Here is a 14,962-nt window from a genome sequence, read left to right as displayed (position 1 = left end):
ACTAATCTGCTAATCAATCAATATCAATTATTATTTACTTTGTAAAATCTCCTATATTTTGCTGATAAGTTACTTTTTGCAGCAGAAACCAGACCAGAAAAACTTGATCAGATTGTTTTTTTTTTTTTGCAGTGTAATCAACTAAAGTGTTACAGGAAAATTAAACAGATAAAACCAAACTTAGAATGTAATTTAAAAATCTCTTTTTTGCTAAATGTTTTTTTAAAAAAGCCAGGTAATGTTTAGCATCTTCAAACCTTTGGATGTCGCAGCGTTGAGGCAGATCGGATCCGACGCGCCGTCTGATCGTTTATATCTCCATCAGGCGCGTGACGCGGCGCGCAAAAACACTTTACATCCTCATTCATTGTTCACCTCAGAGAAAAGGCTTTTCTTTGGAATCACCTGGAGATGAAATATTTATTCATGGTTTTCAGTGACAGACTCGTCGTTCCGGTGTCTGTTGGAAGACGTTACATTTTGTTAAAAGTGTTAAAGTTTAAAACTCGGGAAATTAAATCTCCCGTTTTTAACGGATGCTTGGTCAAAGTCTGTGACGTTTCATCCAGTGTTTGAGAAATGTTTTAAAGGATGTTCACTGCAGTGAGTAGATCCATTTATGAATGAATTAAACAGGAAGTGATGACTGAGTGAAAACCAGAGGAGGAAAAAGTATCCAAATATTATTTATTATACTCAAGTAAAGTATTTGATCAAATTGTCAATAATTTAGTATTTAGGAATTACATCATCAGGCCAAAATGTAAAATTAAGTTGACATTTTTTGGTATTTTAGAAAACAAAATGACAATAATTTCTATAAGTAACAAAAATAAATAAAATTTCCCAAAATAAAATGTTTCCAAATTCTTCAGTAAAAAGCAGACAGGTGTGCGTGTTCGTGGATTTTCAGTTAATTTCTGTTTCATTCAGTGAGAAGAAAATCCAGAGATTTTTCTGAAGTAAGACAAGAAATACTTGATAAGAAAATTACTCAAGTAAAAGTAAAAAAAACTTCTTAAAAGTACATTTAAAAAACATTATCCAGGTAAATGTAACGTGTTAATAACCGACTCTGGGGTTAAACTCCAATTCAACAGGTTTGAATGGAGACAGACTGACATTGTTTTACATCTTTGACAACAGAATGGATTATTTACTGAGTTCATATATATGTTTGTCTTTAAGCTGTAATTATTTTGACCAAACCAAGGTGAGACAACAGCAATTTGTAGACAATAAACATTAAATGTTGGACCGACTGGAACCTGGTGGGACGTTTTGGTGAGAAACTAAAACCTGGAGTCAGATTTACGTTTCTGGAAGAAACAGACAGAAAGGCTGGATTTCCCAGAGCTGAAGGTTTTTAACCAGAGATTTTACTAACATGACCAAGATCTGCTTCATCTCTATCGCTGTTTCCCTCAATCATTGAATCCAGACAAAATGCGCAGTTTTTATATTTAATTTGGAAGAAGAAGGAAAAACACATCATCAGCAAAACAACGACAGGAATATAGAAGTCAGTGGGGCTGAAAACGGAGCCCTGCGGAACGCCGCAGTGAGCAGCGCGGGTCGGGATCCGTTGGGCCCGTCCGCTTGGTGCCGGGTTAACAAAGTTCATCCCAGAGATCGTTTCTGTGCAGCAGGAACCGCGGCGGTGCGCGGTGCGCCGAGTGGTACGCCCGGAATGCAGAGGCAGGACAATAAAAGGTCACTGTGTTCATCCTGTCACAATGAAAAGGGGATTTTAAGACGTTTTCCTTCCTTGTTTTTTGTGTTTGCTCAGCTTTCTGTCTTATTCCATCTTCCTCCTCATCTGTCTTCACGTCAAACACCATTTTTCGCTTGAGTGCACACATTACCCCATCACCTGGTTCCGGTTCTTCTTAAGGTTTGGGTTTAACTTTAACTCTCGTGTTTTCTGACGTTTCCAGAGAAGCTGATCACAATCAGCTGCAGTGACGTCAGACCTGCTGCAGCGCTGACCGGGAGGCTCCGTGACCCAAAGAGAAATTCATTTAGGATTAACCAGAACAAAAACATCAACTTTTTACCATTAAGTTTACAAACAACTGTTTGAAAACTCGCCTAATGTTGTTCAGGTTTCTTCACTTTGTGTAAAATCACAGCCACATTTACTGCAACTCTGTGGGCTCCAACCCTGACTTCCTCCTGCCACGCAGCGTTTTTACATCCAAATAATGACAATTAGTTTCAAATCAAACGTTGCGATTTTCTGGATTACATGAAAATAGTAAACGGCTTTTATCCGTTTATCGTTTTATCAAGCCGGTCGTTCCCCGGCTTGATAAAAAATGTTTTTATCAAGGTTTTTATATAAAAACCTTGAAATGAGTTTAGACTTTACAACATTTATAATTTATTAGGACAAAGGATAAGACGTAAACTGGACAGGAGAGAGAAACCAAAGCAACGTTCAGCTGCCTGGAACAACCTTCTGAAGACAAAACCATGAAAGTGTTTAGCTTTTATATCTGCTTCAGGCAGCAGCTGCCTGAAGCCTGATAGCTTCAGGCAGCTGAAGCTATCATGGTAGCTTCAGCTGCCCTGGCACGGGGCTGCCTCCAACAGCGCCACCAGCAGGTGAGCTGGGTGAACTGCAGAGGAGGCAGAGCATCCAAGAATGATACTAAACTAAGAGTAGAAATACTTCATCATGTTTTTACTCAAGTAAAAGTAAAAAGTAGCCGTCCGAGAAATTACTCAAGACTAAAAAAGTATTTGGTAAAAAGTTTACTGAAGTACTGAGAAACTAAATGATCAATAATTTGGTATTTAAAAATTACATCATCAGTCAGACCAAAATATAAAGTTAAGTTTTGATATTTTAAGGATCAAAATGACAATAAATTATATAATTAACAACATCATTTTTTCTAAATCAGGTTCTTTCAATAATATAAATAATTAAACTTTAGCAGAAACTGCAGGTGTGTCTGAATTTTGGTTAAAACATGGGAAATTTTACTCAAGAGTAGAAATACTTCATAATAAAATTACTCAAGTAAAAGTAAAAAGTGGTAAAAAAAAATAAAATACTCCTAAAAGTACATTTTTATTTGAAAACAGTTTCTTAAGCAAATGTAACAGAATAAATGTAACTGGTTTATAAGAAGGGAAACGTGTTGAATATTTATTTTCCCCATTAGAATCGGATCCTAAAGTAAAACTGAATTTACTGATCCGTCCTGGATCAGAACCGATGTGGATCGTCACCAAACCTTCAAGAATAAAGCCCAGTCAAAGGTCAAAGGTTACGTGGAGCCTTGGGCGGGTTGTTCAGCGGAGCAGACTGAGCCATGCAGGAGTTTGTGCGTCATCCAAACAGGAGCTGCAGGTTTTCATCGTCACTCTGAGCGTAAATAATCGGACCCTGAAGGCGAACCGGCGCCGGTATGAGGAAGTCCAGCTGGTTGGAACGGATCTGATCATTTTTAGAAAAATCAAGAAAGCAGAGAAACATTAGAGATGAAACCAGGCCTGGCATCCATCGGGTCAAAGTTCATCCCCTGAGGGTTTGAACCGGGAGCAGAACCGGCTCCTGACGGACTCTTTGTGTTGGGTCAGAACCATAAGGAAGAAGGTTTCTGGACCTCTCAGCCGACAAAATAAAATAATAATAATAATAATAATAATAATAATAATAATAATAATAATAATAACAATAATAATAATAATAATAACAACAACAATAATAATAATAATAATAATAATAATAATAATAATAATAATAATAATAATAATAATAATAATAATAATAATAATAACAATAATAATAATAATAATAATAATAATAATAATAATAATAATAATAATAATAATAATAATAATAATTCCCCAATTCTCTCCTGTTCTGCATTTCAATTCAAATCGTTCAAAAACTTGAATCGGTGCGAAGCTACCTGCTGAACTACCAGATGTTAGAAGGATGAAGTAACTGAATATTTTCAGGGAGCAGAAAATGAGTTTAAATTCGTTTAAACATTTAAATCTGTTCTGTAGCAATGCAGCTCCAACATTCGCTGTTTTTCACTGCGCTGATGTCCGCCGGTCACATCCGACCACAGATCAACTTCTACGTTCTGCCTGGTGTCAAACGGTACGATGCTCGGTGAAAAGCGTCGCTCACATTAAATGTGTTGAATGAGAAAAGCCTGAGAGTCGAACCGCGGATCGGCGAGGCGCCCAACTGTCATCAAACCGGCCAGCATCCATCAGTGCATCTGATAATCGCTCCTCTAAAGTATTGATGTCGCCTGCGGACACAGAGACCGGAGCCTGGAGTCGGTTTCTGCGACCTTTTCAGAGGGGGAGGCGTCCGGAACCAAAATGGCTCCCACGGCCTTCTGCAGGTCAGGGTTCACCCTGAACCAAGTACTGACCCAAAACTCACATCCAAGTTGTGCCAAAACTTGGAGGTGAAACTTGGAGTTGCCTTGAAACTCATTTCAAGGTTTTTATATAAAAGCCTTGAAATGAGTTTAGACTTTACAACATTTATCATTTATTAGGACAAAGGATAAGATGTAAACGGGACAGGAGAGAGAAACCAAAGCAACGTTCAGCTGCCTGGAACAACCTTCTGAAGACAAAACCATGAAAGTGTTTAGCTTTTATATCTGCTACTTCGATGAGCCAAACGTCTAGAACCAATTCTGGTCCACAAATTGATTTTACAATTTCTTTTGTTTCAGAGCAACGAGACATTAAGCTGCATCACTTTATATAAAAACCTTGAAAAATCTGAACTGTTCTAAAGCTTTTGCTCTGTAGTGTAAAGACTGAAGCTCCTGGAGGAGCCATCTTGGTCTTGAGGCACTTTGGAGAGACTTCCAGGAAGGACCGAGACCGAGAACTTACAGGAAGTGGAGGATTTCAGCTAACAGGAAGCAGTAACCGAGACTGAGACGAAGGTTTTCATTTTATTATAATCACTGGTTGAGAACCGCTAACTAAAAGGCTAGCTACGCTAACTAAAAGGTTAGCTACGCTAACTAAAAGGCTAGCTACGCTAACTAAAAGGCTAGCTACGCTAACCTTAAAACACTGAACATAAACATCAGTTCTGCTAATGTGCTACATTCAACAATGTTGACACTCAGCACGTTGCGTCGCCCTCAGCAGGGCATAATGTGTAACTGCGGCCGTTTCTGAACGTTTGCGCTCCAGGAAGTGATTCTTTGAAACAGGTTTCAGTTTTATACTTCTTGAGTTTTGGCTAAACAAATAACTGTTTTAAACTGATTCTATATTCTTTCAATAAAGTTTTGGAGAAAAAAAATGAGAGGAGAGGAAATGGAACTGCTGCTTAAACTACTTCAAAATAAAAGCACATATGTGAATCCTTGATGAAACTTCCAGCACAGATATAAAACTTTATTCAACTAAATTGTTACTCAACAAATCAAATTAGATCAGAACATTTATTTAGATAATTTTGCCAAATCTTTTTGAAATGATCAAAAAGTAGCTCAGCTGTCAGTGAAAGTGAGCCCACCGCCTATTTAAATGTTTCAGTTATATTAATAAAACATAGAAATGTGGTCGACTTTGATGCTGCTTTGACCTTGAAGATCATCACAAGGTTACAGTGGTCCAGGTTTTAGGAGCAGAGAACCAAAAACTGGTAGAGTAGAAATACTTCAAATGTTTTTACTCAAGTAAAAGAAAAAACAAGTAACGAGTAAAAAGTATTTGGTAAAAGTCTATTTATGTACCAACTGATGTCGCCTGTAGGCGTAAATTCACGCTGAGACTCTCTCCAGCCTATTGGTCACCACGCTTCCGCCTCAGCCAATCAGCAGCAGCTTGTCGCTCCGCTCCAGCCAATCAGCACGCAGCTCCTTGAACAGGCCGAACAACTTCCTGCTCCAGCCGCGCTTCGACCCTCATCCTCCCGGGCATCTTCCAGGCTCCGCCGGTGTCCGGGCCCCGGACACGCCGAGCTCCCCGGGCCGATCAGAACTTCGGGCCAATAAAACTTTCTAACTGCTGCTTTTCTCTACAGATGGAACCAAATTACCAATCATTTAATATTTAAAAACTACATAATCAGACGGTCCAAAATATAAAGCAACATGGAATTTTTGTTACTTTAAGGATGAAAATTGTAATTCATGTAATATTTAAAAAGTTTTTCCAAATCAGTTTCTTACAATAAAAAAACTTTACAAACAGAAACTGCAGGTTTGTCTGTCTGGTGAGTTTTATTAAAACCTGTTAGTTTTTCATTCAGTGGGGAGAAAATCCAGAAATTTAACTCAAGAGAAGAAAAACTTGATCATAAAATTACTCTTTTCAAAAAGTAACTAAAGTAAAGGGAAGCCGTTACTACGCAGCTCGTTGGTAGGAAACTGCGGCCGGTTCTGCTGCTCGTCCCACCGGACCCGGCAGCAAGCCGCCCTCCTCCTCCGCCATGAAATCAAACTCACCCGGGTCGGTGTTGGATGATGATGACACAGTTTTATTGCAATAAACAGATTGGGTCAAGAAACGAACAAAAAAAGTTTCAGATTAAGTAAAACGTCGTCCTTTCACCGTCCCGCTAAAGAAAAACCGCTCTGTCAGACGGGAAGCGAACCCAGACCCGGTCCAGGTCCAGGTCCAGGTCCAGGTCCAGGTCCAGGTCCACACCGACACCCAGACCCGGAGGCCCGGAGACCCGGAGACCCGGCGACCCGGTCTGACAAACCAAAAGAAGCACACGCTACAGTTGGAGCTACAAACCAAAGATCCAGCTTTATTGGACAGGAAGAGTTTGGACTTTACAACATTTATCTCGGTGGAAGTCTGCGTCTGATCCACACTGAAACAAACAAAACTTCTAATTTCTTCTTCTGGGTTGGCATGGCAACAAGGCGTGTTAGCGCCACCGTCTGGTCGGGGGAGTCTGTGGCGGCGGCTTTAAACGAGTCAGTGCTGCATTCAAAGACAGGTGGAAGAGTCGGGGAGAGGAGACGCAGCAAGAAAGAAGGGGGAAAAAAGCAGATGAGAATTTAAACAGAACATTTCAGAATCTCTTTCTTTCCTCCTTCATTCACGGTCCGTTCAGCTAAACACCAGAACTTCACAAAGTTCTGCTACTCAGACACTTACAACGGCACCGTGGAGTCAGAGAACAGGAGCACATTCCCACCAGAAAACTCAAACTTCGAGAATAATCTAAAACATTTCCTAGAAAAGAAGTCGAAAAGTCGGATTTCAAAAATTTCAAAATTTCAAGTTTTTTCTAAAAAAAATCTCCAACTTTTTGATTTATTTTCTGTTTTTAAAAAGTTTTGATGGAGTTAAGAAATTAACTCCTTAGTTTTTCTAGCAAATTTTAGACTTTTGCAGATCACAAATTTTCTTTTTCTTTTTTTTCCCCAGAAAATTTCTGAAATTATTTTCAAAATTTCTGAGTGTTTGGCCAGAAAAGTGCTGATTGTTTCTCTATTGAAAATGCCGTCATAGGAACCAGCGTAGAGATGAAGGAGCCGGTTCTGCTGGTCCACAGTTGGTGCTTCAGGACTTCAAAAAACCAACTGCAGCAAATTTAGAACCAGAACCGACTCAGAACCAGAACCAGTAATGAAAGCTGTTTGTAAAAACCTAACCTTCCAGAAAGCAGCATGAGCGCCACCATGTGGGGAGAAATGAAACTGGAAAATGAAACTGATTGGAAAACCGTTCCCGGCTGATTGGAGGGAACAAACTTCCCAGATACGATTTAACGAAGACGGGAAAAGCCGGAACGTTCCTGTTTTCAGTGTGGATCAACGGACCAATCAGAGAAGAGCTCTTCCTCTGAGTGGATGACATCACTGCCTGACACAACCAATGAGAGCGGGCCGCTTAGCAGGCCACGCCCCTCAGCGGTCACCATGTAACCTGTGAGTCGGCGTTTCAGGAAATCCTGCGGACAGTGAAGGCAACGTTTCTCTCCACCTGAGCAGGTGAAACCAGGGGATCAGCCTGAAGGGGCGGGGCCTGTAGCGTAAGCCCCGCCCCTTCAGGAATAAAAGCAGATAAATAAAAATTGAAGATCAGTCACCATGGAAACATAAAAAGGTGCGGGGCAGAGAGAGAATTGTCTATGCTCCGACCAATGAGGTCTAAGGGGCGGGGCGTGGCGCAGCCTGCTGGGGGCGGGGCTACGGGAGGATGCAGGTGTGACATCACAGTAAGCGGAGGTGAAACCCAGATTGGACATGCATTGGTGAGCTGCTCGCTGTGTGTGTGTTACTGAACAGAGTGTCAGTGTTTCCCATTTATTCCCACTAAGAATAAATAATCTGCTCCAACACTAAGAGGAGGAGGAGGAGGAAGAGGAGGAGCTTCTCCTCGCCGTCCGTCCAGCCGTCTGTCTGAAGGAATGCTAACTGTGCCGCTTCAATCATTCTGTGTTTGTAACCCAGAGTTCAGTCATCCTTTGACTCCGCCCCCTGCCCCCCTCCCCCCCCCCCTCCCCCCAGTCTCTTATGGTTTCTCCTTTGGGATCACCTCTTCTCGCGGCTTCGCTCCGCCGAAGATGGCGGAGTTCGGGTTGGCGACCTGGTTGAGCGGTTCGGAGACGGTCCGGGGTTTCAGCTGGAGGCGGGGCCGCTGTGCACGCTCCTCTGCACACACACACACACACACACACACACACACACACACACACACACACACACAGGTTATTCAAACTCAGGCTGAATTCAGTTTGATGTTAAAGCTGGGACTAACTAGATGTTAGATCAGGGGATGTGATGTGATCTGGGGTCAAAGTTCAGGCATTATTTGAGTTTTTGTTCCTATTTTATACTCGTGTGGATCTAACTGATGTTTGAAAGAAGATACTGAACAGCTGGTTGCTATGGTGATTCCCTCCTGTTCCCAGGAGATAATTTCAGACTCCAACAGTCACAGGGTGTGAAAACTTTCCTGTTATTGGAGGATTTTCAAATTCTATCATCCGTTCAGAAAAGTTTAAATTTGAGCTAATAATCATTTCCTGTTCTGATCTGTAGGGAGCCCAGTGAGCAGCAGGTGGCGCCACCTTCAGACGGTTCCCTGAAGTCTGTCGTTCCGCCGCGCGGCGGCCCGTCTCTGAAGCGCCCCATCCCTCCTCCGCCTCCCCGCGGCCGGTCGCCGGGACGACTGCTGCCGCCTCGACTCCGCCCCGCCATGTAGTCGTCGTCTCTGAAACCTGCGGAGACGAGCGGACGGTCAGTCGGCTCAGCGCCACCAGGGGCGCCGTGAACATGAGATGACAGAAAGGGATGATGGGAAGCAATACGGGGGGGAGGGGCTTCCGCGAGCTTCACTGCCACCTGCTGGACAAGTAGAGCAGCTCTGACGCTGCTTGGATCTGATTTCAGTTAGAAAGCCGCCACTCAAACTACCCCGCTGCCGTCTGATTGGCAGCAGCCCAGCTAGCAGCCGTCTGATTGGCCAGCATCATCTGACCCCACCTCCTCCTTGCTGGTCGTAGAAGTCATCTCGCGAGTCCCGTCCTCCGCCTCCTCCTCGGGAGCCTCCTCGAGAACCTCCTCGTCCTGCAGACGACACGGGAGTTTAACACCGACAGGAGAGAAGAGGAGGAGGAGAGGAGGAGAGGGGGAGAGAGGAGCAGGGAGGACAGCGAGGAGGAGTCGGCACCTCCTTCTAGAAGCAGCTAGTGAGGGGGCGGAGCTTGTTAGTGGCCCATCGGCCAATCAGAGGAGGCGTTAGAAGCAGCAGCAGTGAAGCTCAGAAACAGAAGCTGTTATTGGTCAGAGGAAAGGAGGCGAGAGAGGGAGGATGGAGGGATGAGAGGATGGAGGAAGAGGAGCTTCAGAACCAAAAACACCTAAAACATTTTATCTAAATAAATTAAACTCTCATAACTTCATTTATTATTAGTAATGATTAATTATTGTCTGATGTTCTCCTTTGTTTCCCACAGTTCAGTCCCGATCCGGTTCCGATCCAGTTCTTCCTGTGGGTCAAAGGTTCTCCAGGCTGCCCCGTTGCTGCTGCACACTGCCGGCCAGCTGGCTGAAACACTAATTCACCTGTCTGAAACGTTCCTGTCATGGTGCGCCACCTACAGCACGAACCCTGTTACTACAATCAGCTGCTTTTCATTATTTACTAACTTCCTGTTTATGGAGCCAAATAATAGATTAATATTAAATCTGCAGCTTTACTGAACAGCATGGTGAGCTGGAGTCAGGCTCGTCGCAAAAATCAGTAAATCAACTGATCAATTGATAAATTAAAACAAACTCAATAGTTTCCGTTTGCATGATTTATTGTTCTTCTCTTTCTTCAGCCTTCAGCAAACATTTCAGGACAAGAGGAAGGAGAATAAAGTCCTGGATCATGAGTCAAAGCTGCAGCCTCATTAAAACACCAGGACGACGCAGAAAACCAGAACCAGAACCAGAACCAGGCCCGGCCCGGCATGAGGCGTGGGCGACACGTCCTGCTCAGCTGGAATCAGCAGAAACATGTCAGCCAGGTAAACCCACCTGGCTGAACCAGCGGCTAACAGCTCATCTGATCGGTCATCTGGATGTTTCCCTCTGCGCCTGTTCTACATAACCCTCGTCTGTTTGTGACCTGACTGGGGGCTCGTCCGGGTTCTTTAAACCCTAAACAGGTGCTGCTGGTTCTCCAAACACCTGGCGCCATCTGCTGGTGTTTCGGTGCTCATACCTCTGCCGTCGTCTTTCCTGAAGCCGAAGCCACTCCCTCCTCGCTCTTGCCTTCGTCCCTCCGCGATGTCCACCCTCAGTGACCTGTCGCCTAGCAACTGCAGAGGTCAAAGGGTCAGGTTAGCCTCACAGGACGGCACCACCTGCTGAACTCCTGATCGTCCCCCGGCCAGCCTGGAGGCAGCAGATACTCACCGCGCCGTCATACGTCAAAGCTTCTTTTAAGGATTCCAAATCATCAAACTCAACATAACAAAAACCTGAAGAGACGAAAACAAACTGAGTCAGGAGTCTCACCGACTTCAGAGTTGATGGGCATCATCATAATCATCATAATAATAATAATGTTGAATTGCTTTAAAAATCAAAGCAATTTTGATTGCTTTGATTTCTGGAAAAAAGTTTATTTTTTTCCAAAATAAACTGTTAATGTAATGAATGTGTTCAGAAATGTATTTATATTTATTGAGGAAAGTATTTTATTGGAATATATTTTAACGTACCGTTTCCCTGCTGAGCTCAGTTTAGATGGCTGCCAGGTTTTTGAGTTAAAAAATGTTTAAATGTTAAAATGTCACTTGATAATTTCATGTTATTGGAAGATTAATACCTGAACATCAACTATAAAGTCTTAAACTGTCAGGCAGTAAAAAAGCTGGAATAAATAAACAATGCTTATCATAGTGGGGACAGAATAAAGCCTGGCGACCCGCCAGGCTGATGATCCACGGGGCGAAACGCTGAATATAGCAGATTATTCATATTTTAGAATTTATTGTTTTACGTATTTATTTTATTGACAGAAAACTGTTTATTAGTCTTCATAATTAAAATATTTCTTTTTAAAAATATAATTTTTTTATGTTTTAAAATATTTACTTGAATATGTTTTTATTTTATTTACTAAAAAACATTCTACTTGTTTAAATACACTGTCATACTATTTATTTAAAAACAATTATTCTCATTATTAAGTAATTAATTCAAACCTGAGATTCATGTTCTGACCAGAAACCTGATCAATGTTTGAGTTTAGTCAAAATAAACTTTCCTTCATCGCTAAGCTGTTGAAGTGAAGAGTCGAACCTCCACGTTCCCTAAACGTTCCCGGATCAAAACAATAACATCCGCTCACCTTTGAACTTGTCTGTCTCTTTGTCTCTGACCAATCGCACGCTGCGGATGCTGAGCTCTTTGAAGATGACGTCGATGTCGCCCTGCACCGTGTTGAAAGGCAGGTTTCCCACGTACGCCGTGAACGGCGGCTCTGTGGGCAGCTCCTTCTGCTTCCGGGGGCCTCCGGGCCCGCCGCCGCCGCCGCCGCGCGGCCTGAGGGGGACGCAGCACAAAATCTGGCTCAACATCCTGACCACCGTTTCCTGGCGCTCCTGAACAAGCTGACAGTTTTCTGCAGACTGAACCATTTCAGGACCAAACTGTCCGAATCCGGTTTAATCCTGGAAATAAACCTTAAAGAGGAAAATCGACCGACTCAGGATTCAGGAGAGGAACGTTTAGATTTGATCTCATCGGAATAATAATCCGTTTCATCAGGCGTTTCGCTGAACAAACTCCATCAAGCTGCTGCGACGCACACAAAATGTCAAAAAAACTATTTTAATAAATACATCAAATGAATAAAAACACATTTAATAAAAGAAAATTAAATATACAAAAATGAATAATGAAAAATCAAAAAATATAAAAGTGAATAAAAAGATAGGCAAAAAATTATTTAAAAAAATTATGAATGTATTTTAGTAAAATGCTTTTCAAATTTATTTCACTTCAACGGTGAAATAATATGAATATTAACACCTGTAATTATGCAAATGACATAAAACTGTCCATTAATTTTTCATTGCCAAATAAAACATGGAGCATCTTTTTTTTCCAAGACACTAAAACATAATTAAAATCCAGACAGATTTTAAAAACGCACTCATATGAAAATATGTGGTGATAAACAGTCATGAATATTAAATGTTTCCCAAACCTTTTGTCACCATGAGAACCAACCAGAACCGCTCACTTCGCTTTTCTGCTCCCGTTAAACATCCCATAATCCTTTGCTGCATCAGCGTCACATGACCAAACAAATACCACCATCCAGAAACACAAACAGCAGCAAGATGGAGACAAACTTCGGTTGCTAACCAGTTTCATGCGTCGGAGCGACGAAGACATCATGGATCCCCAGCAGGTTTGATTATATAAATAATAATCATAACGCACTGAAACAGCAGTTATTCTCAGATAAATAAATATCGTTTGAGGAAAAATAGGAGCAAATATTAAAATGAGCCTCTGTTCTTGAGCTGCAGTCTGGTTCTCCTACGAACACGTTTGGTCCTTTGGCTATGAAGATAATAACATAAAGTTCTGACACAAAACTCTGAGCCAGCAGAGCTTAGAGCACTGGAGGCATCTCCACTGGTCTCTGCAGGAAACCAGTTTAAAGATGGCCGACCCAAAGGTTCCCTCCAGAACGCTTTTGCTCCAACTTCTTTACTTTAAGGCAGCTGTTATGATGTGTAGCCATGGCAACCGGGTATTTTTTTACAACAGAGCAGCAGACTGGCATCTCAAAAGCTGAAACAAAACCCAAACTACGACCCAAAATCCCAGAGGAGAAGAAAAGGAGGCTTCATGGATGCAGACAGGAGCAGGAAGTCCAAACCGTCTCCTTCCTTCATCGGATTCCCTACTCCAGCGTCTCTCCGCCCGGTTCTAACCATGCGGCCAGGCAGAGGTTTAAAGACAAGCGGCAAAACCAAATTAGTAGTCTTCAGTCAGAGGCATATTCAGGTTTAATGCAAAACTGACTGCTGCTGGAGATCCCACAGCATCCACGTCCAATCAAAGAGCTGCAGGATGTAAAATATGATCCTGAGGTTACCTCACTCCTGAAAACTCTTCCTGCATCACATCATCACAAAGCGCTCTAACCAATCAGCACAGATAAAACTAGTATTGATCATGTGATCAACTGTCCAGTGACAGTTGCCAGGTTACAACATTTCCAGCTGAGTTTTCCATAACTGGCAGATTTAAGGATTTATACGTTTATTGTTCATGTTTTGTAGGTGAATGAGAATATTTTCTGTAAATGTCACATATTTAAATAGTGATGCACTTCTCTACTTTTATTTTTTATTCCAGCAAACTGGAATAAAAACCGTAGGCACAAACTTCCAAACTTTGTGTTTATGTAAAAGCACAAAAAAAGGGAAACAATATAAATAAATCAAAGGATTTGGGGGGGTTGGGAAATTCACCTATTTATATTTAAAAACGTAAATTTGTTTGTTTATTTTGAATAAAAATATCGATTTCAGGGCTCTGAATGTAACTGAAACGGGCATTTGAATGAATAATCTGAGTGAATGGGAACCTACAGGCGCATCAAGCCGTCCAATGAAAGATGCAGACATGCTGAAGAAAACCAACTGGTTTCCAGATAAAACCATTGAAACCAGCAGCATCCCCGACCAGGACCACGAGAACCGCCCGGTGTCGGTATCTGATCGCAGCGATCGATCCTCGGGCTCACTGTGGGACCTGTGGATGCCTCTGCGGACACATGATGCAGCCATGCGGGCAGCCTGCAGCAGCAACCCGGCTCCACCTCAGCCTCCACCTGCTGCGCCTCTGGTGCCGCCCGGCACCGGAACCCGATCACTGTTACAAACACCGATCAGAACCATGCTGTTCTGGTCGGTGACAGATGCGCCACATCACTGCATTCTTTGAAGCGGTTAGCTCCAGGATCCCCGGTGTTTCCCGGCCGCCCTCGCCGGCCTCCCCACACCCCAGCGCGGCCTGCTCACAGAGCGCAGAGGCTCAAAGAGCTCCGAGCCGATAGTTATCAGAACCGGTCCAGTCAGTGTGTGCGGTTGGGGTCCGGAGCCTGGATTCAGAAAAGGCCGGTCCGGTCCGGTTGTACGTTAGGGCTTCGGAACGTGGACTCACCCTCTGCCGCCGCCGAAGCTGCCATAGGCCCGATCATCGTAGTCCGCCATTACTGCTGCTGTGTCGGAGAGGAAGGTCCTACACGTCACAGCCGAGCGGGTTCAGCTGCCCGCTCAGCGCCTGACCGGAAACAACAAACTAAACTAAACCAAACCAAAATAGTATAGTACGTGTCCTACAATTCAGTAAATGACGCTGAACTAATGTGGATTGAATTAAACAAATTAAATTACATGAAATAATAAAATTAAACAATGAATCAATACTTACTAAAGTACTCAAGTACTAAAGCACACACACATACACAC

At 42.7% G+C, this 14,962-nt stretch overlaps 1 protein-coding gene across 3 annotated transcripts; it reads right to left on the bottom strand.

Moving 5' to 3' along the window:
• Nucleotides 1-6,466: 6,466 nt before the first annotated feature.
• eif4h (eukaryotic translation initiation factor 4h) lies at nt 6,467-14,796 on the bottom strand. 3 transcript variants are annotated; one of them, XM_081614711.1, is made up of 8 exons: nt 14,655-14,795; nt 11,818-12,011; nt 10,878-10,942; nt 10,684-10,780; nt 9,456-9,539; nt 9,041-9,190; nt 8,506-8,621; nt 6,467-6,942 (listed from the first exon to the last, which is right to left on the bottom strand). In XM_081614711.1, the coding sequence occupies exons 1-8, from the start codon at nt 14,702-14,704 to the stop codon at nt 6,937-6,939; spliced, it is 762 nt and encodes a 253-aa protein (XP_081470837.1). In that variant the 5' UTR covers nt 14,705-14,795; the 3' UTR covers nt 6,467-6,936. The 3 variants fall into 3 exon arrangements, with proteins under 3 accessions (XP_081470837.1, XP_081470838.1, XP_017163626.2); XM_081614712.1 differs by lacking the exon at nt 9,456-9,539; XM_017308137.2 differs by lacking the exon at nt 6,467-6,942 and having other exon boundaries at nt 8,482-8,621; nt 14,655-14,796.
• Between the last annotated feature and the right edge of the window lie 166 nt (nt 14,797-14,962).

This window comes from Poecilia reticulata, chromosome 13 (assembly GCF_904066995.2).
Source record: "Poecilia reticulata chromosome 13, P_reticulata-male-v2, whole genome shotgun sequence".
In the NCBI taxonomy this organism is placed as follows: Eukaryota; Metazoa; Chordata; class Actinopteri; order Cyprinodontiformes; family Poeciliidae; genus Poecilia; species Poecilia reticulata.
This window is presented reverse-complemented; position numbering and strand designations above follow the sequence as displayed.

Excerpts from the sequence above, each read along its gene's own strand:
- eif4h (XM_017308137.2), bottom strand. The coding sequence starts at position 14,704 with ATGGCGGACTACGATGATCGGGCCTATGGCAGCTTCGGCGGCGGCAGA. Across the intron at positions 12,012-14,654 it reads AGCTTCGGCGGCGGCAGAGG|GCCGCGCGGCGGCGGCGGCG; the intron begins GTGAGTCCACGT and ends CGTCCCCCTCAG. Across the intron at positions 9,191-9,455 it reads CTACGACCAGCAAGGAGGAG|GTTTCAGAGACGACGACTAC; the intron begins GTGGGGTCAGAT and ends TCGTCTCCGCAG.